At 38.3% G+C, this 24,098-nt stretch overlaps 1 protein-coding gene across 7 annotated transcripts in view; it reads left to right on the top strand.

The window, feature by feature from the left end:
- The window catches only part of PLD5 (phospholipase D family member 5), a 165,135-nt gene that overhangs the window by 122,718 nt on the left and 18,319 nt on the right, over nucleotides 1–24,098 (top strand). For all 7 annotated transcript variants that reach the window (XM_030946466.1, XM_030946471.1, XM_030946472.1 and 4 more), the window contains one exon: nucleotides 12,976–13,103. In XM_030946466.1, coding sequence (XP_030802326.1) covers nucleotides 12,976–13,103 — 128 coding nt within the window. The remainder of the gene's footprint in view (nucleotides 1–12,975; nucleotides 13,104–24,098) is intronic.

Here is a 24,098-nt window from a genome sequence, read left to right as displayed (position 1 = left end):
TTGTATTGGCTTGTTTTACAAAGAGGAAGGGGGAAAAGGTTCACTTAAGCCAAAAATTCTGTCTTTTAGAGCCAGATATGTAAGCAATAAATTCTGCTTCTAAGCTCTACAGCTTCTGTGTCTGTAGAAATGTGTACCTTTCTGAGAGAAATGGCTGTGTACCCAAAGACAGTACTCTCTCATTGGTAATGTGTACCTTGGCATTATAAGATACCAGTTGTGCTTTCCAGTATCTGTAGTCACCGTTTCAAAGATGCATAGGTAAATAATAATACATTCATTTAATTAATTTTCTTCATTAATCAAGGACAGATGTACTGAGAGGTGTATTTGTTAGGGACAGGTGTACTATGAGGCATATTTAAGATGTTAGTGCTCGGTAGAAACAATATCCTAATTCTTCTGCTTTGAAATTTGTAATGGAAAAGTCTTTCATGGTAGATTGGTCAGTATTTTAGTACATAATTTCAGTTTGCAAATATTGCACTCAAGTCTGATACAAAGGTGTGTGTATTCATGGATTTGACAGCAGTGGGCACTTTTGTATTTAATAAGCTCCAGCGCAACTATGGGCTGGGCAATCCAGCCATCTTGAGAACAGCCAAAGTGCTCTTGTCAGGTAGGACCTAGTCAGGTCCAACATAGGAGCTTGTGCCACAGGGATCATCTTCAAATCTTGCTTGGTGGTTTACATGCTGGAATGGATTCTTCCCGTATGGCACTAGCTGCTTTGAATTGCTGACACTCTTTAGCACAGAGGAACCAATAACGGCTGGCATTAGCAGAAATTAGTTGTGACATTTTTAAAGCATATGGATAGTGTGCAAGTTCCTACCTACAGCTACTGAAAGAGTTGGTAAGAGCTGCCAGGGCCATCTGAGCTCAGAAATCATTCGTTAGGTGGCTGTGCTCCCTTTGCAGAAATTTTGGCATCCCATGATTTCTCTTGTATGCAAAAATACTAATGTTATCTCATCCTGCAAGGGCATGAAGGCTAATGGTCCTAAAAGGGATCCAAGGAAAACAATTTAATTTTGGTCAATTTTGATTTGTCCATTTCACATACTTAATGTTCACTAGAAGCCTGACTGTTTTCTTAGAACTGTACCTTGGTCAGTCAAAGCCGTGCTGCTGGCATGATTTGGTGTATTTTTGATTGCTGCTGTTTTGCAAGCAGGCTCCAGCCTTCTCAGTGGGACTGTGTTTTGTCTCTCACCCTGTTCAAGTTTTGCATGTCATCTAGACTGAGATGTAACTTCAAACCTGGGCGGCTCTGAGAAGACCATCTCCTGAAGTGACATGACGCGGACACTTGTATTATGATCTTTTAGCTCCTTCGCTGCTAGCTCAATTTCTGCTTCAAACCTGATTAAATACTGTGTGCTCAAAGTTACATAAGAAGCATTAACAAATGCCCAAACCCAACCGGCACTCTGACCAACACCACTTGGTTTTCATTGGATGAACACTTTGGAAAGGCTACTCAGCTTGTGTTATTGTGTACAGCACAACTGTAGCATAAAGTAAACCCATGCAATGAAATCTTGCTGGTTTATACAACATTAATTATCAAGCCTGATCTTTGTAACATGGATTTGCCACTATGATACTGATCTTTCTGGTAATCTCCTAAACCAGTTTTCAAATTAACCTTCACTTCTGCAGCACTTTGGTGTGTTACGAATTTTGACACAGCCTAATGGTTGGAAAGCAAATTACATTAAGATCCTTCTGAAGTTATTCAGCTGGAAGCAAAGTTCTCAGGGTGATATCTCTGTTACTCTCTATCTTTTCCACCTCTTTCTGCATGTCCCTACAGAGCAGTTGTTTCTAATGTTCATCCTTGAGAACAGAGTGATTTCAGCCCCTTTTCCATCCTTTGGACAAAATATTAACTTTCTACAGTGTGTAAGTCTTAGTAATTGTAGTACAGAAATTGACAGTCATTTCAGTGACTCAAAGCAAAACAGATCCCTGCTCTTGAAGCTTTTAATCTCAGTAGTCTTGTTAGCATTAAAGTGATGGACAAAAGCGCCAGCAGTTATAGGACTACATAATTACTATACTAAGCTTCAAAATCACTACAAAGAACATTGTGATGATTGCAATGAGAAGCTTTCAAAAATAACGGTTCCTAAGCAAAGGACCACAGAGCAGCTGTTATCAGCCGTAAGACACAGGATTGTAACCAAGTCCCTGATTTGATATTGAGACTTGAAGTGCCTCTGCTGCCTTCTGGTCCTGCTTTCATAGAGATCCCAGTAGTCAACTGCAAGCAGTCCAGTTCCACAGCCCCCTGTCCTGTGCACTACTGCCATCCCAACTGAACTGATCCATCTCTGTCTCTCATTGTCCTCAAGCCAATTCTGTCTGCCCTATGTGGTTTGGAGTAGAAAAGAAGTCCTACAGACCTGGTTATCCACCAGTTCAAAATGTCACAGGGGAGTAATATACCTGTATTCCTGTCCTTCACGGGGAGTTGTTGATATTTACACTGGAGAAATGAAACAATATTTGTTTTGTTGTCTAGTCCCTCTGTGGTGCTAAAATCCTCTGTGATTTCAGTGTGCAGTTACTTTTATTGACTGTATATTGTGTGTCCTTCACCCAGATAATAAGATAGAATCTGTGGGGTTGTGGCTTCCTTTTGTTTTGCTTTCTACATTTCAAGTAGGCTGTTTGGAAGAAAGTCAATGCATGTTAAAAATCTGCTAACTGAAAAGCTATTGATCTGTATCCCCTAGGTATTTCCTCAAATCAATGTATTTTTTTCCCTATATGCCTTTTGTTTTTTCTCAGTCCACTGTCTGGATTTTTCTGATTTTGACATCAGGGCATGTCCATTTTTCTCTTTAAAATGCCTCCATTTATATGAATGGAGTATCTCGGTGACCAAGCCAGAATAATGAAGCCCTCAAAAATGCATCTGGCAGACTAGTTAGAACAATAGTAAATCAAGCGTGAGACTCTTCAGCCTGCTACAGCAGAGCTGCAGTGTCTGCTGTACATGCTTACTTTGATAAAAGAAGAAGCTGTAGAAGTGTCTTGTTCTTTCAAGAACCTTAGATTCATGGTAGTAAAAAGCTCAGCTTCCGTTGATGTTTGGACTAAGAAAGCAAGAAGAAATTCCCTGAGTCCTAAATTGCAACAACCATCAGAAATCTATGTTTATTTTGGGGGTGTATATAATGAGTTAATCCCTGTAGAAATCCTAGCACATGTAAATAAAGTAAAATTAGGACCAATCTGGGTATCCCAAAGCCATGGTTAGCCTTAGAACTCTTAAGAAAATGTATTTTTTCCTTTTCACAAATTTATTTGTAAAAACTTGAAGAATATACTATATACTGCTTATGTAGATATAAAATAAAATATGTTCCTCAAGTAACTGGAGCAAGAGGGTCTGAATGAATAATTGGATGAATATATATGATAAATGAAACAATGTAAATGTAGACAAGGGCAAGAGTGAAATTATGAACTGAGCATGAAATGGAAGAGAGCAAAGGAGAGGGAGGAGAATGATGTTGGTGGAAAGTAGTGGGGAAAATGAAATCTGAGGGAGGAATGAATCAGATAAAACCGAAGGTCAGAAATTGAAAACTGAGTAATTAATTTGGGACAAGATCAGAACAGAATGTCGTCAACAGGTGAAGCATGTTATTGGTGGACTTGTGACAACATGGAAAGAAAAATAATTGCCATTGAGATAGAAATGACCTGAAAAAAATGTAGAAAAGTCAAAGGCTGACTCAGCAAGATAACAAGATAGAACCAAAGGAAGGAGGTGGGGAAAATTTCTTAGAGACAAGGGAGAAGTAGTGAAAGGAAATGTCTGTGCCACTGGCAGACCCAGATTACTTCTGGCTGTGCCTCTGCTTTTCTTGTATGGCCCCAGCCAGGTCAGCTGGTGCTCTTGGCTTTCAGTAGTCTGCAGATAATACTCTGTTATCTCAGAGGCTGCTCAGAGAATCATCTAATGAAAGTTCAGGAAAAAAAAATAGATTCTGTTATGATGGTATTGTAAAAATTAAAAGCAGTAGCCACCCAAGGAGGCAAACTCTGCCCTCAACTCTTTGCCTGCCCTGCAGTATCTCACCTTCCAGAACTGAGATTTATTTCTCCTTCAGGAGAAGGAAACTGACAGAACCCAAAGCAGAGCTCCAGATGTCTGAGGAGCACATTTTGAGAATAATGCACAAGTGTTGTTACTGCTAGTCAGCATATTTAGAAGAGACTGTTGCCAATACTGATGATTTTAGAATGTATAAATATCAGAATGAAATCATGTTGCTAAGTTAAAAAGAGAGATAGGGATAAATAGTCACTGCATTTTTCTCAGTAGAGATTTAGCCTTGTTCATTCATAAAAGGTTGTGATCCTAATTCCTCGTGTGTTAGGATGAGAAAATGTCACTGAATTCTTGGATGTTTCATCCAAGAAGTATATAAATAAATATAGTGGTTCATAATGCTAATCCAAGTAAAGAAAAGTCTTCACAAGAAAGTGGGATAAGCAGTGTGCAAGTTTACTAATCTCTCTATTATATTTAAAATGGCTTTCTTTTATAGTAAAAACATATGCAATTATACTTAGGCAAAGAAAGAAAGCCCCAATTCAGCTTTAATAATGCTTTTACTGATTGTATTATAGTCTTCCTTTAAGTGGTAATATGCTTTGTCGCCTGAATCAACTAAGTAAGAAAATTACTTTTCCCAATCTCCAAAGCAATCACTTTTATAGCTTTGTCTAGTAAATGAGCAGTCTACTCTCCAATAATGAAGGGCAATAAAAAGATGTGGATTTTTTTTTAATATTCTAGCAAACTTCGCTGTATATGAGTTCTCTTACAGACTCTACTGAATCATCAGACTCTCAGAGCAGATTTGTACTAAGAAAATGCTATTTAAAGGAATGCTGAGTTCTGCTAAGGGGAAAGAATTGAACTGATCATCAATGCTCTCATTATTCAAAATTTTATTCAAAATTTTCTATGACTTGATATGAAATACTTCAAATAGCTCAAAAAGAAGTAAAAATTGATGTAAAAATACTGATATCAAAGTCAAGGCGGTAAAAAATGAGGATTTTTCTCAGGTTGCTACATCAAGCAGGAGCACTTGTTAAAAGAGGTGGAAATGTTTGCTACTTTTGATAAAATTACTAGAAGGAAAGGAAAAGCTGTTTGGAGCTTTTAAAATTACACTAAATTCTTGTGCATGGGCTCAATTTAATTTTTTTTAAGACAGACTAAAATGGGAGCCCTAAACTTTGGCCCAAACAGTAAGAGATTTTTAGCAAATACAGTACAGAAATCCCTGGTTTCAGAGGCCACATCTAGGTTGGAAAGTGTAGAGTTGAGCATGTCATTTCCTGTCTTGTTCTATGTACTGAGCTATACTGTTGGCTGCTGGTGTTTTCTATTGAGTGGCAGTATATGCCTCTCAAGGTCATGCTGATGCCCTGGATTTCCACCATGGAAAGGTCAAAGATCTGTAGTTATATGAGCTTATTCTTCTTTGCACTCTAAAATTCTGTGTATAGTTAAGTAAACATGTCCATGCATGATTTATCAGCTGTGAGGGTGGCGAGGCATTGGAAAAGGTTGCCCAGAGAAGCTGATGATGCTCCATCACTGGAACTGTTCAATGCCAGTTTGGATGGAGCTCTGAGCGAGCTGGTCTTCTGTCTGCTGGAAGGTGTCCCTGCCTGTGGTAGAGGGTTTGGAACTAGATGACTGAGCTCTCGTTCAGCCCAAGCCATTGTATGATTCTATTCAAGGAGAAGGTCAAGTGTTCTCCTGCTGTGTCTATTCTGCAGGTAAAGAGGGGAATCTCTATCTCTGTGCTGTCATATTTGTGATGGGCCACTGGCTGTTTGCTGGTGAATCAGAAGTAAGGTGTAGCTGGGTGGGTATTACAAGTATTAAAAAGAAATGCTGTCAGGCCTCTCTTTTGTCTGGCCTGTGAGATGGGATTGGAAGCACTTTGGTTATATTTCTGGCATTTTTCTGCTGAGTAAATCAAAAGGGCCCAGCAGGCAGCGCAAAATACATTCACATGGGGGAGAGCTGTAACACTCCCACGCTGGACTCTAGCTACAGCTGGGTGCTTAGCTGAGAAATCAGTGTTTTGATTACTTGGGTAGCAACAAAGGCCAACATTTGACTTCTTCAAAGCCAGTGTAAGGGTATATTTAGATAAATGTTACTTTGGGAATTAACTAGCTCCCAAGATGCCATTGAAGTTAAATCAGCAATTGCAAGAAATTAATTCTGACCTTTCCTTTGTTCTCAAAAATCTGCCATCCTGTATCCAGGACATGAGGGTCCCTGATGGGTCTTTTCTTGATTTTCTGTGTCACTGTCAACCCCTGTGTAAGCACATGGAGAATGCCAACCTAAGCAAATGCTAGAATTGCCTTCTTTGCACAAGACAAATGATTATACAAGGTAAAAGGCAAACAGATTCTGAAGCTTGCCACCTGAAATTACTGAGGCCTGATTTTGAGAGGCACAGAGGCTGAGACTATGTGGGTGTACCTTTAAATGGCAGCACTGGCAGAAGCAGTTCCTGGATCTTGTTGCACTCAGCCACAGCCACTCATTCCCACACTTGCTCTCTGCTTTCAGCTGTGTTTGAAAAAATTGTTTACTGCCATGTGGTGAGCTGGACTAGTGAATTGTTCTACATTTGAAATACCTTTCTTATTTTTATTTATGTTTAACCTGGATCCATTTTCTGATCCAAATGATTCCCTAAAAAACTCCTTCAGCACGTCTGAGGAGGCAGTGGAGGGAGGCAGAAGGGCTGCTGAAGATGAGATCTGTTCATGCTACTATTTTCTGGGGTAATTTGTGTTGGTTTTGGGGGTTGGAGTTTTTTCCCCTTTTTTAAACATGCCAGTTGTAGTTCTGTAATAATTTGGTTTCAGAGAGAGCTGGGATTTGTAATGCTCATTTGTCACTATATTCCTTTTTCTTCCTGCTCTTTCCTGTCCACATTCTCAGCTCTTGGCTTCCACAGCTGTGTGGCTGGAGCAGTTTCTGGGGCTGTACCACCTCACAGAAATTATTTCAACCCACTGACTGAGTAAAAAAACAAAGTAAAAAAGCAATGGTGAGTGTAGAGGATATTTGCTCCCCTGATCATCCAGGGCAGAGCCCATCAGCATGTTGCAGTCTGCTGGGGATGGAAGGGAGCCAGGAAGAAGCTGGCACAGGGCCTGGAGAGGGGGCTGGGAAGTCAGACGGCAGCGATGGAGACCTCTCTTCTCACGTCCTCAGCTCCACAGGGAGATCCTTGACTGCAGCCTGTCTGCTTAGGAGAGCTCTCTTGTAGCAGCCTTTCTTCCAAGCTGCAGCCAGACAGGGACACATGAGGTGGCTGGGGAGCGTGCCAGTGGAGATGAACAGCAGCAGCACACAGGAGGCAGAGTGACTGTGTCCCTGAACACCCACACCACAGCCCCAAGCATGTGAGCCCATCCATTGCAATCCCAGTGAGTGCTGCAGGCATCTGTGTCTTTCCAGAGAGATAGCAGAGGGGCTCATGGAGCTTTGGTCACAGATTCGTCTCCTGGGCTTTGATTTCCTCAAAATTATCTTTGTGTCAGTGACCTCAGATGCTGTAAAACAAGATATTAAGCACAGTTAATTTTTGTGAAAAATACCTACATCAGAAGCAACCCAGTTTTCCTAAAGGCAGTTTTGAGAAGCTACATATGCACACAGCTTATGGCTGATTGTACACAGGGAGTAAGTGTTTCTTATGCAGGTAGGTTTGAGTCTAAGATGGGCCAAGATGGCATGAATGTAAATATTATTGCAAAAGCTTTCTGAAGATTACTTTGACTTGTGCTAGAATGTAATTTCTTTGAGTAATTGTGATTTCATTTTTCATATGTGTGACAGTTGAATATAGAGCTGCTAGAGAAAAGACAGCAAGGTTTTGATTCTAGGCTGCTTCTTTTTTAAATTATTGTGTCTTTAGAGTGATGAATAGCACATAATCCTAGAGTGACAGGATTCAGTCCTGGTAGTTTTTTAAAAGGACAGAGGGATGTGTGTTAGAGAGAGAGAGGCAGAGAGCAATATAAACAAAACGGCTGATTCAAAGTTAGGGTATTACCATCAGATATTTCCCTAAAAGTCCTTGAGTGTTCTCTTTTAAAATAAATCTGAATCATTAATCTTTCTGGGCCAGGCAGATTTTTAAATTGCATTTCAAATCCAATATTCCATAAAGAGCACAGAAATAGTAAATAGTATAGTTTGTCTTTTAATCATTCAGAGACTTAGTAAAAATAACTTTGTTTTCAAGTTGTGCATTCTTCTGCTTTTGTATTTGTCCTCTTCTGAGTGGTGGCAGGTCACACTAATGGGGCTTCTGGAAGAAGTCCATACTTTTTGCAATCAGTTGAGAAAAAGCTTGAAAATTCATGGGGAGGTGATCCTCCACCTGGATCACTTGTGTCTACCCCAAATGAGACAGCTACTGCACCACTTGTGACCAATTGCATTGAAAACTCTGAATTTTTCTCTCAGTAGAATAAAAATTATATTTATTCATGGGAGTACTTTTTGCTAAAGATTATTATCAAAAGCAAATAAATGACGTCAAAGCATATATTGCAAAATGTAGAGAAAGAGATATTTGTATCTATACAAATAAATAACTCTGGCTCTCCTTTTACTCCTAAAGTTCTCCCCCTTATTTTTTTTTCCTCTCTGATTTTAAAACCACTGTAGTTAAAGTAAGAAAGTTGTGAAGACAGAAGACCAATTTTAGGCATGGTACAAGCAAATGCAGCTTCTGTTTCTTGGGCGTTATGTTTGCTAACTCCAGAGTAAGTTTAGCCTGTAACTGGTACTGCTGAAAACTGTGGCAAGCAGAATTTGCATGTTTGCTTTCAAGGCAGCTGTGATAATAGCAGCCTAAATAGTTGCTCTTTCTCGGTCTTCCTTACAAATATTATTTACTGCATCCACCAGTGAGGGGATTTGGCATAATGATGCTGTCTCAATACAAGGACAATATCCTAAGCTGCTCACAGGTGCTGGATCCAAAGCCTCAAGAAAGTGAAGACTTCCAAAGAAGATGCACCTTCTCCAGACTGTTGCATTAACTTGATGTGGAGGCCAAGTGGCAGCCCTGTGAGTTCTGACCTCCTACAGTCTCTCCCACGAAGAAGGATCTCCCAGTTTGTGCAGCTGTCTGGTGACCTTGCTTGAGCAGCAGGAGAATCCACAGCCACAACACAGCTGCACCAGGAATGTGCCTGACACAGGTTTTCATGACAGCGTGTATGTGATGAGCTCTTGATCAAAGGGTCCTGCTTAGACTTTAGTGCTTTGCCACAAATATGTGAAAAATGTCCTAGCTTTAGGTTCACAGAATCATTAAATGGCTTGGGTAGAAAGGGACCTTAAAGGTCACCTAGTTCCAGCTCCCCTGCCATGGGCAGGCAGAGCTTCCAGTAGACCAGGCTGCTTAGAGCCCCACCCAACCTGGCCTTGAGCACTTCCAAGGACAGCGCATCCAGAACTTCTCTGGGACACCTGTTCCACTCCCTCACTACCCTCACAGTAAGGAGTTTCCTCCTAATATCTAATTTAAACTTACCCTCTTTCAGTTTGAGTTCATTCCCCTTTTTCCTTCCCTCTTTCCAGCCTGCCCTTGGAAAAGGTCCACCTCTGTCCTTCTTGTAGGCTCCCTTCAGGCACTGGAAGGCCACAATTAGGTCACCATGAAGCATTCTCTCCAGGCTGAATAATCCCAATTCTCTTCAAGTTCTTATTCTTGAAGTCAAGCTTGCCCTGTAGCTTTCAGACATTGTTAGTGAAGTATCTGAGAGCAGGCAGCTAGACCAAACAGGATGTTGCAAAGCTAGAAATTGTAAATGACATTTGCTTGGCCACCCCTCTTCTTTGGGATTACTTTGGGAGTTGGATTTTTTTTTTTTTTTAATGAATGAAAAGTTAATCTTTCTTGCAACACTACTGATACCTTCTGTGTTCTTCCTCCATTATGAGACAAAGCTAGAGGCTATGTTGTTGTCTGGCACTTCCCAGGGGGTGTGTTCACATCACATGCAGAAGGTCCAGGCTCTCAGTGGCAGGATCCCCTCCATGCATCCCAGACTGCATCAGTCATCTACCTTATACAGTGCAAAAAATTCCCCACCTAGAGGAAAAAGTACTCAGATAAATGTCTGTTATTTACAATATGCTTTGATCCCTACAGCATCTCTTTTTTTTGTGAGTTTTTTTACTGCAGAAAATGTGTCATCTGTCCCAGCCCTTAGAATGCACAATTTTAAGGGACAGACAAATCCACTTGAGTTTTAAGTGACAGCACTGGTTTTCTGTAAGTTCTCATCCTGAATTTAATCTCCAGTGAAACAAAATAGTTAGATTTATTTGGCATGTTTATTAGCAATCAAGCCTACAAATGTGCCCTTCTGGTTGAACTCGGTAGACTCACAGCTTTGTGTAATTGAGACTGCAGCATGGCAGAGAGTTCTGTTATGGCTTCACATATTGATCAGTCCAATTTAATTTCCTCATGGGACCTGAACCACGCTAGGGATGGTGGATTGTGTTGAAGGCTTGATGAGCCTGTTTTAACAAAGCATCTCAAGGGCTTCTGGAACAGAGGTAATTATCGATACTGATACACGTTTCCTTTCTTCAAAAGGTACGGGCTCATTAATAGGCTGCACAACAGCTGCTGTTTGCAACAAATGACTTTTTTTTAATTAACTTGGAGATACTGCTTCCTCACCTGTTCACTTACTAGTTGGCTGTTTCCAAAAGAAACAGAAACTGGGTTCCAGGTTTTGATCTTACTGGTAGATATGATAGCAGTATCTTCTGCACTGCTATATTCACTATTTTGGTAATTGAAGCCTAGATTATATTTTAGAGTAATAGTCCCATCCCACTGCTTCTGCCCATGTCTGAGCAACCTATGCCAACAAATTCTGGTGTTTTACAACTTTTGAATTTTGGTTCAAGTTACTGATGCTGTCTGCTATTTTTAATGTTAGTATTACTGGTTAAATAGTCTCCTGTTATAGCTTTGGCAGTCAGCATTTTTGTTTGTTAGTGAATATTTCAAAAATGTTTTTAAATTGTTATTTTTTTAGGCTCTCAGTTATGAGAAGGAAGCTTATTGTAACTTCCTATTGTTTTCTCTTTACTATGCAAAAATCCTAACATTTCATTTATAACCTTTTTGGTGTAGGTGTGTTGTGGGTGTTAAATTCATACTGCTCTTTAATGCTGCAAATTGGATGTATGGAAAGAAAACATCATCAAGGCAAACTGCTTTGTTAAACCCGATTTTAAACACAGTTTTCAGATCACTAGCTGGTAGTTTAGTGCCTTACAGAATGGTCATCCTTAGCTAATAGCAGTTGCTTTTGTTTTGTTTATTCACCAGGAAACAATTTAAACCCTTTAATAGCAGCTATCATCTTTTCTGACTTCTTTTCCATTTCACATTCATTTTCTCAATAATTAGCACAGTTCTGCTCGTTAATGCATTAATTGAAAGCAGCAGCAATACATTGCAAGGAAATTGGAAAAATCATTGTTTCTAAGCATAGATGAGTGTGGGTGAGTGAAACATACAAAAAACTGGAAAGGTAACTGGGTTGCACCAAATGCAATTGGCCAATGAGCCAAAGTCTGTAATGTGCTCAAAATGTTATTTTGCGTGTTTCCTGCATCATGGTAAGCGGCACCTTTACCTGGTTTTTCTTCTTTTCTTGATGTCTGAACTTTTAAAATAATTTTTTCAAGGAAAGTTGCTGTTTTCATAATAATAAAGAAATATTTAGCACTGGTAGCCGTTGCCTAAAATTGCAAGTCAACTGTCTCTAAGGAGATCAAAAATAGGAAATTTGATTAAAAGAGATACATTTTAGTTCTCTATCTATCCTGGAATTCTTTTAAAGTTGTGAGTCATATTCAACCACTACTGGAGTTCATGGTACTGGAGGCCCCATGAGTGTTTAATAGGAGATGGCTGGTACCATCACTGTCCCCAGGCTGCTGTTTACTGTCAGTTCTCTTCCCTGGTTAGTCATGACTGAAATGTGAAGATGAGTGGGTTACTGTAAAATGCCTTCAGGAATGATTAATTCAGATTAATCACCTAATTTTGCAAACACTGGAGCACTGAAAGAACAAGTGATGGTGTGAGAAATCCCCTAGACTTACCTAATATTAAATATATTCCGGATTTTGTTCTGCAAACATACAGATGGGGCCAATTCAGACATTTCTAGTGATGCAATGGAACCAACAAGGAGTTCCTTTGATTTCAGTGGCCTATAGTCATTAATAAAACTGTGCCATTCAGAGTGGTAGGTTGAATGTCACAGATTAGCAGGATTAAAAGCAGTTTCAACATAATTTATTTAGGGCTTTGCTTATTTCCTTAATTCTCCACCCATGTCCCTCTTGTTGGGGTCTGTTATATGCCACAACCACTGCAGCTACCTGCTCAAACCATTGCAGAGGGCAGAAGGAGCAGAACAGTCTGCTTTTTAGGCAGGGGTTTTAATTGCATTCATATTTTAAAGGTCATTACTGCAATATGTGGTTTATGTTAGAGAATAGAAATTTAGAAATGAACTATTTTTAGGAACATACAGTGCTGGGGAAAAAAATCAATTATTTCATTCTAAAGTGGAAGGCATTATAACACATGGGAACGTTCCCTATACCTGGGACATGCATTACATAAATACTTCTTCATATAACTGAAATAAATGTTAGTTAAAAGTCTTAAATATTGGGACAGTAACAATGTTATCATTGCTTTTAAACCTTAATGGTATGTTTCAATATGCCCCTCACTAATTTTGGAAACTGAGGCCGTGAAATGTGAAATCATTTTTCTTTTAATAATGTAAATTATCTCATATTAAGTAATGCCATTTATTATTTTATCCTTAAATCTCTAGGTGCTGAAGTGTTGTATATGAACATGTCAGCATATAATGAAGGTCGGCTTCAGTCGTCATTCTGGATTGTTGACAAGCAGCACGTATACATTGGAAGTGCCAGCCTAGACTGGAGATCATTGGGACAGGTAATTGAATTGAAAAACTAATCCTATACCCTTTGAGAGTATAATGAGGAAAAAAAGTAACATTTTGAGGACACTTGGATTGCTCTATTTTCTGATAGTTTACTGGCAAAAGTGCTAACATCAAAACCTGTACTGCCACAATTTTGATGACTCTTCTGTGTTGGCAAGAATGTACTACTATAAATTTTGCTTGCTTTCATTATAACAGCTGTCTTCCGTGATTATGCTTAAATTTTAAATATTTGATTGTTTTTATTAATTTCTGTGATGGTCGTTGTATGTCCCAGTTTACTTATTAAAAAAAAGAAAAGAAAAAGGGAGCAAACCCATTGGTAAACAAACCACTATTGTAATATCACGGACAAGACGTACTCCCTCTGATCTGCCATTTAAAAAAGCAAACCCCAGATTTGGAGAGACTTCCAAATGGATAGTGAGTATTATACTGGAATACCCACTACCTTTGGGGAGGGTCAGATTCATGGGTACAGAATGTCAAATAGCATAATGCTTTTGAAGGCTGAATATATTAGAGAGAATTCCACATTTTTGTTCCTCATAAACATGACAGTGCTAAGAACTCTGTTCAGTCTGTGACCATTTTGAGGAATTCGTCAGTAGCACAGCTTATTTGCCTTTTTGTAGGGATGTGTGCCTTTTTTATTTCTGTAACAGTCTCAGGATTATTAGTGGCTGTCATGTTCATTTTTGCTATATACCACTGACTGTGTGAGGCTGCTTTCAGACACACTTATGGAGTGAAACCTGTACTTTGAGATCTCAGTAACTGAAAAGCACAACAGAGAGGGAAAAGCATCAGTCCTAGGTAGTTATTAGTTGCTATAAAAAAGCTTGCTTTCTAATATGAGCAGAATCTCAGAAACACAGGAATAATTTTGAACATGATAATGTTGTAATGATTTTGTTAAGAGGAACATGTGTCTTGGTTTTGCTGAACTTTTTACTATTTGTTTTCAGCTAAGACTGGAAGTCTGACTAAAAGCAAATTAGCCAATTTAGAAAAGAAACTGAATAAATGCATTTTTGCTCTTCTTATGATAATAATTTACTTAAAAGGTATGTTTACAAATGAATCTGGAACAGTGGTAGGAAAAACAATGTTGTTAGAGAAAGTCTTGGAAAAGAGGATGTTGTATTTCCAGTCAATGCAAGAAAATACAGTTTGGGCTTTTGGACAGTTCAGAAAATGTTTTTACATTATCTCTGCCTCATGAGCTAAACTCTTCTGTCATAACAAAATAGCTCTTCACAGGATTTATTTAGCTTACAAATAGTTTGTCTTTGAAGCCTCTTCTATTTGGGGGATGGGTACCAGTGAAAATAATAAATGTGGGGAAGAGAAGTACATTTACTGCACAGATTATTATATTACTTATATATTGCTTATGTATATATAATCTTCATCATAGGTTATATGATTCCATATAGGTTTGCTCTTCTCATGCTGAAGTAAATCTTAAATCTTTTAACATACTTGCATTAAACTTTGATGCCAGTTACTTGTAGACCAGTGTTTCAAAAGTGATTCCTTGATGTTAATTTTATCAGTCTTTTCTGCATGCATTTGCACTTGTTTTAATCTTACTGTCATATAGCAGTATATTTTTATATGTAGTCGTAAGATGAAGCTCCGAAGAATATTTGTACAATGCAAAAAGAAATCTCTCTGCATTATGGTAAAAGAGAATCTGCTTTCAGTTAGTTGAGAAATGTATGCTGGGGTTTCAGAAGAGCCAAAGGAAATTAGATGCTTGGCTCCTGTTGATGCCAGATATAAGTGTTTGATTCCCTTACCCCAGAGTTGCAGGTTAATAAATCAGGGCAACTGTCAAAGAGATCTGATATGCTGTCCTAAAATAATAATCTGTCTTGAACTTTCCTTTTCACATAAGCAAAATAAGCATGGAACTCTGTCATTTTATTTTGAGTCCTTTCCTCAAGCAAAATGCTTTGCACATGTGTGGGACTTAATCTTAAAACCCACGGTGAGCTGAGCCTTCGCTGGGGAAATGCATCTCCCACGGGTTCTCATTATCAGAGTCTCAGTATAGCTGCAAATGAGGGATCAGCTCCCTCTCCTTCTCTTTCTGACTTTCCTCTATTGTCCCTTCACCTGATACAAAAAAAAAAAAAAAAAAAAAAAGAAAAATAAAAACACCAAAAAAACAAACCCAGTCTGTTTAGCATCATTTGTCTCTTAGGAGGCTAAATCTAAAGCTGAAACAATAGTTTAACTTTTAACAGCTCCTTGGAAAACATCATCAGGACTTAATTGCTTTGGGTTTGCAGTATTTGTGGAGAATTCTTTGTGTTTATAAGCTGGATACTATAAATCAATCACATATGAAGCTTATTTAGTTTTGTTGCCATTTTCTTGACTTGCCAGCACTGACAAGAAGCAATGAGAGTATTTTCTTAAAAGTAAATTTTCTGCATCAAGGAGAGATTTTCATATGCTGCAGATATTACTTAAGAATAACCTTTAAAGTTGCAGATATCCTGTGCCTCTGCTGGCAAAGTTTTAATACTTGCCAGAGTCTCAGCTTTGAAATTATGAGCAAGGATAAGAGCACATTATTACTTTTCAAGTAAAACTGTGTTTCAGTTAAATTGCAAGTTTGTCAAGCTGTAGTAATTCTGGCTGAAATCATCTATACCAGCTATCTGCTTCAGTCTGAGATCAAACCCCACAGGGAAATGTTAAGTACTTGTTTAGAGTTCCTGAAAGCAGGATTTTACAAAAATAAGATGTTTTTTTGTCCATAGTGGAATATTTTGAATTTTTCTTTGTACAACTCTGGATTTTTTGCATCTTTTTCTATTTTTATCAATATATCCAAATATTACCTAATTACATAACCCATTGACAGTTGAGGATTATGAACAACCAGAGTTTTGCCACTTTCTTAGATATAGTAGGCTCTGTAAGATTTTACCAGTGAAATCACCTAGCTTCTCGCTGGTAAATTTATACATACTGAGAAACAACTAAAAAATTAGTCACTCCAACATGCCTAAAATTGTGTATGTATACTGATTAATTTTTTCCTGTGGCTTGAACTAATGACAATCAAGATGGCCATGGTGCTGTATTCTAGTTCCTTGACCTAGTAGCTTATTATTACTTCATAAAATAAATTGGTTATATAAAAATTGTTACAATCCATAAGCTAATGAAATGTATCATATATTTATTTTGTTCCATGACTCCCTCCAATAATTCCAGCAAAGCTTGAAAATGCATTTGTCTCCTTAATCTTGTTAAGGAGCATGAGGTTTGTAATACATATGAACGTTTCTGGAGCTTTTTATACTAGCAGCATTTTTTGAAAAGTTTTATTCACGCATGAATAATTGAATCCAGTGGGCAAACAACTGTAATGGATTAGTTGAACCACTTCAGAAAAATGCATTTATGTGCAACAAATAATCAGCTTTTGGAAAATGCTATTACTGAAAATTCCTGAAACAAGTAAAATTAATCCAATTGTCTTCACTGGAAGTGAAATCAGGCTAATATTAGCTAGTTTTGTTGGCAAAAAAAATAGTTTAAATTATGAATACCACCAGTACCAGGTAGTTGAGTCTATGTGTGAAGGTTAGTGATCAAATTCAAACCTTCAAGGTCTCAAGTAGAAGCTTGCTGTTTGCTCCCTGGAATTGTGGAGTCTGACTGTAAACATCTGGCCTGAGGGGAAGTGGCTTGTCTGGGGTTCCAGGGGGAAGTGGTCTTGACACTAAGGAGGGAGACTCGAATGGAAAAAGGTGAAGTTCCTGACTGGAGGAAAAGTCTTTAAAACGGGAGTGATCCTGGAGATTAGAGAGCTGTGGGTAAGATGGAAGCCAGGGGATGCACCAAAACCACTGACTGGTGATGCCTGAGACAGGTGAGCAGCCATGCAGCAGGGATGGACCCAACGTTCTGCTCAGCATCTGGGGCCAGCAGCCCCTTCCCTGCAGGAACAGAAGATATGGATGGACAGTGTGAAATATGATCAAGTAGTTGCAAAAGCTCTCATTGTGTTGGTTCTTAAAGAAATCCCAATATCCAGATACACCTCAGGTAGTCATTTGCTCTCTCTTGCCTAGCACATCTTAAAAGCATTATCTCAAAAATTCCTGCTTAAATTTTGGCTCAGCTGATGTTGAGGCTAAGTTCCTAAGCATGATTTTTTTCTCTTAGCCGTGTAAAAACTGCTTGCAGAGGATTTTTGTTTCTAAGATGCCTCTTAAGTCTGATATATTTTCTGGATTGTTCATTCCTCTAATCTTTTAAATTCAGATAAATTTAAGCTGAATAGCTGCAAGACTTAATTTTTTTTAGTACCAAAAACAACAAGGCTGTAAAAATCACAGGATTTTTTTATCCTTTTAAAGGATAAAAAAACACAACCAGGCTGGGAAACATACTTCTTTAAGGACAAAAAAATAACCAAGTGATCTTTTTCTCATTTTCCCATTAATTTCATTTCTCTGTTGGATTCTTTGTGTGATTTATTTTACCAATATAAGTAAGACTTCAGAAAGGCATTTAATTTCTCTTAATCTTAAAAATCCATCAGGATTTCCTTGTCAGTCAGTTTCCTCTCCATCCTCCTCTTACTCTCTTGTTGTTATGAGTTACAAACTGCTAATTTTATCTACATAATTTCGGCAACTGGAAAATTAGATAAACTGTCCCAACAGTTTTTGTCAGGTTTGTGTTTAATCTGAGGAGTTAGTTTTTTTATTTGATGCACCTAAGATGTTAAATAAATACCCAAGGGGGAAAAAGTACTGTAGAAAGTGAGATGTGATAGTGTGTGAATGAGAAACTCTCTGTGAGCTGCTTTTTCTTTATGGTTATTAGTACTTAAAACATACTTGTCTCTTTAGTATTGAGTCCTACAGCACATGAAAGTTGTAGCAATTCTGAATTTTTCGGTTACATTTGAAGGATAAGGAAAAAAGTTGTTCATTTATTCTGTTGATAATTCAGTTGAATCAATAGTCAAATTAGCTGAGACGGAGAGCTGTGAGAATTATTTTAAAAAAGATCTATTAAGCATCTGTAGATGTGGTAGATAAACTAAGGTTTGTCTTTTACAATAAATATGAATTATCAAGTGCATACTTACAGCAAAAGTATATTGGATTTTGACATTTGTGAAATCAATAAGCCTACACTCACCAGGAAAACAAACAAAAAGGCAGGGGAAAAAGGAAGGGAGGAAACCCCCAAAACTTAAGTTGATCAAAAGATAGACATTTTCTTCGTGTCCATTTTAAGTAAAAACTGATGAGCCAATATTTGATTTGTTTTTGTATGAGTCTGTTTTTTGAACTAAGCTGTAGGAAGTCTTGCAGCAGGATGTCTCCAAGAGTGCTTGGAGTGTGTCTGCTTGTCTTGCCTGTTATCACCCAACAGGACAGAACTGGTTTGAGAAATAATGGGGGTTTCACTTGAGTTGTTCAGGCTGCCCTTCCTGAAACATAGAAAAAAGGAGACAAAAGCAGCAGTCTGAATTCATCTGTACCATCTTCTCTAATCTTTTGTGACAAAAAGACTGATAAAGCCCAAACTCTTCCCATCCTACTCTGAAATGACAAAAGTTGATAAATTATGGTATATCAGGTATTAAGAGCTGCATCTGAAGGAGCAAGTTTGGGGCAATCTATGTTTCTGGGAATAATAGAGGAGCAACCCTTTCATTGATTGTGGTGGGTAAAATCAATTGGAAGCAATCCCTTGGTTCTTTACTCAAAACTCTCATCCCAATTATATTGACGATACTCATAAGGAGGAGATGTAGCTCAAAGGCCACACTTAATGAGAGACAAAACTCACCTCAGAATTATCCCTTCTCTTGGCCTTAATTTCTGGGGATATGGATTCTAATAAAAACTTTCCCAAAATTCAAGAATCTATGGAATGCTGCCAGGAGCAAATGCAACTTGTGTTTCTTTTTATGTATCTCTCCCAGGGAAAGGGGAATGATGATTTCCTCAAATTATATCATTGAGCACTGTATTTTCTATTTATTGTGGGAAAAACATTGTCCTCCAATAAAACAAAGATGTAATAAATACTGGATTTCTATATATCTCAAAAATACATCATGATGATCTTATTCGTTTTCAGCTTCCCCAAAATCTTGCCACAGCAGACCCACCTCTCAAAACTGATCACTGAGACAAAATCTGCACATTTGCAATTTCTATTGATGATCTTTACAGAACTCATAGAGCAAAAGCAATCTGTAATCAGTCAGTGGTTTCTCTGAATTTTATCTGAGTCTCTTGAAGTTATGTAATAGTGCATCTGGTCCTTTTGAGATAAGATATTTGTCTGACATAGAATTCCATCTTTTCAGTCAAGCAGAAGTTATATTGAGAGTTTTCATTTGATACTGTGTTGTGCTAGTATGAATTACAGATTTGTCCCTAAAGTGCACTTTGTCAGTTTTTCTCATATTCTTCTAATAATTTGCTTAATTTTCTTACTGTCCCAGTGGTGTTCAGTATCATGTTGCTATTAGTAAACTGAACACAGTCTCAAGTGTCCTATAACATGAAACAAGGCTCTTTCAACTTCGTTGCCCACTGAGGTTCAATCAAGCTTAGATGGGTAAATACTAGGCTGAAAGTACAGGCAAGATAATACTGCTGTATTCTATCTAAATTTGTGTTTCTGGGTGACAGAGAGTATCTCCTAAAAAGTTTTGATATGCTGTTACCCATGTGATCCAATCGTTAAAAAAATCCTCATGGGCTTTCTGTCTATGGCATCATTTCCTGAGCTAGCTAATATTTTAAAGATAACAAAAAAGTGGAACCCAGATCTTCAAGCATAGGTAAATGAGGCAATATGGGAAGAAAGGAGGCATAGGGAGATATTACAGAGCTATACTGACAATTACTTTTTTAGTAATTTATTGCTTAAACTAGTTATTACTTTTTTCTTTTTCCTGCTGCATAGAAATCTAGCTGTATTGTCAGAACTTTGCTATGATGCTATTACAGCTTGTCCTTCAAAGGACAAGTTTAAAATACTTTTATTATTTTCACTAAGAGCTAAGAGCTTTTGGCTAGGGTTTTATCTTTGACTAAATCTAGAGCACTTTAGTGGCTGATACATATCTCCAAAATTGCAGCTTTTCTATTTTTTTTTTTCTTTTTTTTTTTTTTTTTCCCCGAAAGTTAGAGGACTGGGAGAAGATACTCTTGTAAATGTGCAGATCTCACAGCATGCATTTATCATAATATAAAATTTACATTTTTGGAAGTAGAATGTTTTGTTTGATTCTTTAACTGAGATTCTTTAACTGGTTTTTTCTCAGTTACATCCAGTAAATCAGGACAGTCAGTGTTGCCCATTATTCTTACTCTGCTTGAAATATAGTACCTATGCATCCAGTATTTACAGATAAATACCAGTGAAGCAAAAGGACTGTTGGTCTCTTGCTCACCATTGCTGTGCACTGCTCACAGAGAGCTGGTTAAAACTGGGCAGGAATGTGGTAACGTGGCTGTTCCACTTGTGCCTTGTATGAGCTTCATTGCTGCCTGGTAGTGCCCTTGGTTCCTCCTTACTGCTGTGGGCTTCTGGTTGTGTGATTTACTGACTGAAAACAGCATGGGATCTATATCTTCGCCTTGCAGTTGGAGCCAGAAAGTCCTCTTAGCTTGGCTAGTTTCTCTAGGTGCAGTGCTGATTCCCAAATCTGAGGAACTCAGAATTTATTCCCCTTTGTCATACTTCTCCCACTGTTGTGCTCCATTCTCACATGCACCAATGTATCATCTGCATTATGTGTCTATATTTAGTGTAGGAGAGGGCAAAACACATCGACATCTTGATTTCTAGTGATTGTAGGAATATGCTCATCACTCTGTTTCTGATCTTTGAAATTACAGATCTTGTCTTTTTGATTTTTTTGTTGATGTTTTCAGTGGCTCTGAAAGTTCTGTGAAACAGGTTTATCTAGTGTGGAAATAATCAATAGTAAATTGAAAATCAGTAAGTAATAAACCTCCAGAGGAAAATTATGGAATATTTGGTTTGAACAGATAAGCTGACTTCTTTCCAAAGGAGCATGGCGTTTTCAGGTACCTGGGTACCTGAATATTGCTGAATGCTAGGCTTAATGTGAGTAGATTTAGATTGGATTTTAGGAAGAAATTCTGTACTGTGAGGGTAGTGAGGCACTAGAACAGGTTGGCCCAGAGAAATTATGAATACTCCATCCCTGGAAATGTTGAAGGACAGGATGGATGGGGCCCTGAGCAATCTGGTCTAGTGAATGGCATCCCTGCCTATGGCAGGGGGTTGGAATAGATGATCTTTATGGACGTTTTGAATGCAAACCATTCTATGATTCTATTTTCTTCTCATCTTTTTTTTTTAGTTGCTGTGGAAGTCCTGTGAACAGGTTTGCCTGCTGTTGGAGTAATCAAGAATAGATTGTAAATCAATAAATAATAACCCTGCAGAGCAAAATTATGGAATATCCATTTTGAATTGATAAACTGTCTTCTTTCCAAAGTAGCATGGCATATTCAGGTAGTCGGATCTCCAAAACCCAAAGGAAAATAGAAGGTTCTTTCTCCAGTAAAACTAACCTCATAATAATTTACTTACTTTTTAATACTTGCCTTGCCATTACTATGTCTTAATTAAGAGTCAGATGTTGCAAAGAGAGTGTGATTGGTTCTGGTTTATTACTGGTCCCTCATATACTTGACAAATAACATCAGTTTACTAGCATTATCAGACTTGAGAATTTTGGATGGGTTCTAAAAGTGTTTAGGGAACTGGAGACATGCAGGAATTTGCTACCAGAACACAAACTGTACACCACTGCACACAGGATAGAAAATCATCCACAAAAGTGCATGCAAAAAAGGAGACAGCTTTTAAAACCTCTTCTGCTATCTTGAAGCAAATACTGATGAATAGACAGCACTGGTGAAGTGTGCTTGCACAAGTCCATGGCCTAGGAATAAGACACAGTAACCTAAGAGTTAAGTTGTTGAAATTTATAAAAACTGTTTGGGAGGATCTCCCAGAGACTGCATCACAAGTAGCTCACCTGGTAGTTGTCTTGGCTTTAAAAAAAATAAAAATAAAAAAGACATTGGTCACAGAGATGAAAATTGTTTCTAAGTACATCTCTGTAAAGTCTGTTTGCAGCAATCTACGCAGGGGTAGTCTGAAATAACCAGTAAATTTACATAGATATTGTAAAAAACAGTAAATCCGCCACTTTCACAAAAATATGATTTATGTCGTGCTGAAAGAAAACTTGTTTGTTTAACCCCAGCTGAATCTCTGCTGGGGGAGCTAATGCACCCCAGTCTATTCTGTCATCTTCCACAAGAATTTGCTGGCAACTAATCTTGGTCAGTGATGTTAACAAATGGAGGCAGATTCCTCTCAGAGGGATTTAGTTATTAGCATACCCCATCAGTTCAGTCTTGTTCAACTAAACAATTAAAATAACAACATTAAAATAATCATGAAAGTGTATTCCCAATATGTGATTCCACCCACGCACACACACTTTGATATTGCACAGATGACAGTTCCCCCCTAGAAAAATGTCTTCATTCAGAACTGCCTCAACTCGAAAAGGTTCCCAGATGGAGCCCAGTCACCTTCTGCTTGAAAGTTTGAATCCTTTCATGGAAAACTGGATTTGGTATTGTCCTGTGAATAAGACACACAGTAAATCAGGCTGAAATACCATGGCATAAATCTCCATGAGTTGGGGCAAGGAAGGACAATCATTTCAGTCCTTTTATAAAAGACAAATGATTCTGCAGTTCAGAATAAAATCTCATCTTTCTATACCCATAAGTCATCAAGCCGAAAAAAATAGATTCTGACAAAGCATTCCTTCCATATGAATGTGCAGCATTAATGTCATCACTAACCTTTTCAGATCTTGATACTGTCGTCATAAACATCAAGGTCTGGTTTAGAAGTCATCATGCAGTCACCTTCCTTAACTTTTCTAAGTAAACAGCACTCATCAAAACAGTGAAGTCATTGACGTTTCCCTGGAACTACTCAGTGGAAAACTATTAATCCCTGCATGAGGGAGGTATATTGGGCAGGCAGCCCCTGCAAACAGAGTTGTTAAATGTGTCTTCAGAGAACTGAGGAAGTCATAGGAATCGTGATACTGGACAGGCAACTTTTTCTAATCAGTATGATGAATTACTAGGCATTTCTTTCAAATGTAGTGCTAGAGCACCTCACAAGAAATAGCTGAGGAAACTCACCCTGTTTAGCCTGGTGAGTTGACTGAAAGTGTATCTCAAGGCAGTGTGTTGAGGATGGAGCCAGGTTCTGTGTGTTGCCAAGCAATAGGACAAGAGGCAATGGCCAGAAACTGATGCACAGGAAGCTCCACCTGAATATGAGGAAGAACTTTACGGTGTGGGTCTGTGCAGTGGAACAGATTGTCCAGAGAGGTTGTGGTGTCTCCATCACTGGAGGTATTCAAGAGCTGTCTGGGTGCCATCCTGTGCAATATGCTCGAGGATGACCATGGTAGGAGGGAGGCTAGACTAGATAACCTCCAGTAGGTCCTTCCAGCCTTACACAGTCTGTCATTCTGTGTTCCCAATTTTACTGTTAGAGTCAGGAGGCAGAAATATGATGTATTAATTTAACTACAAGTTTTCTTCCTAAGGGCCTATATCAGGATTGTATCTTTACAAGAGAAATTGCTTCCATGTTGAAGCAGCCAGAAACCTCACAAATATCTAAGACGGTTACTCAAGAAAAAAGGACAGAGAGCACAGTGGATTTTTAAAATAGATTTTCATATTGACTAGCCATTGTTCTGGGGCTGCCTGTGTACCATTTGACTAAATTGCCTTACATATCTAAACTGTTTGGATTTCTAGCTTACCTCAAGGTCCTGTACACTGAATTTAATCAAGGCTCAGTCAAAAATTAATTGGTGCCTTCGGCCCTCTGCTTAC

This window comes from Camarhynchus parvulus, chromosome 3 (genome assembly GCF_901933205.1).
Source record: "Camarhynchus parvulus chromosome 3, STF_HiC, whole genome shotgun sequence".
NCBI lineage: Eukaryota > Metazoa > Chordata > Aves > Passeriformes > Thraupidae > Camarhynchus > Camarhynchus parvulus.
This window is presented reverse-complemented; position numbering and strand designations above follow the sequence as displayed.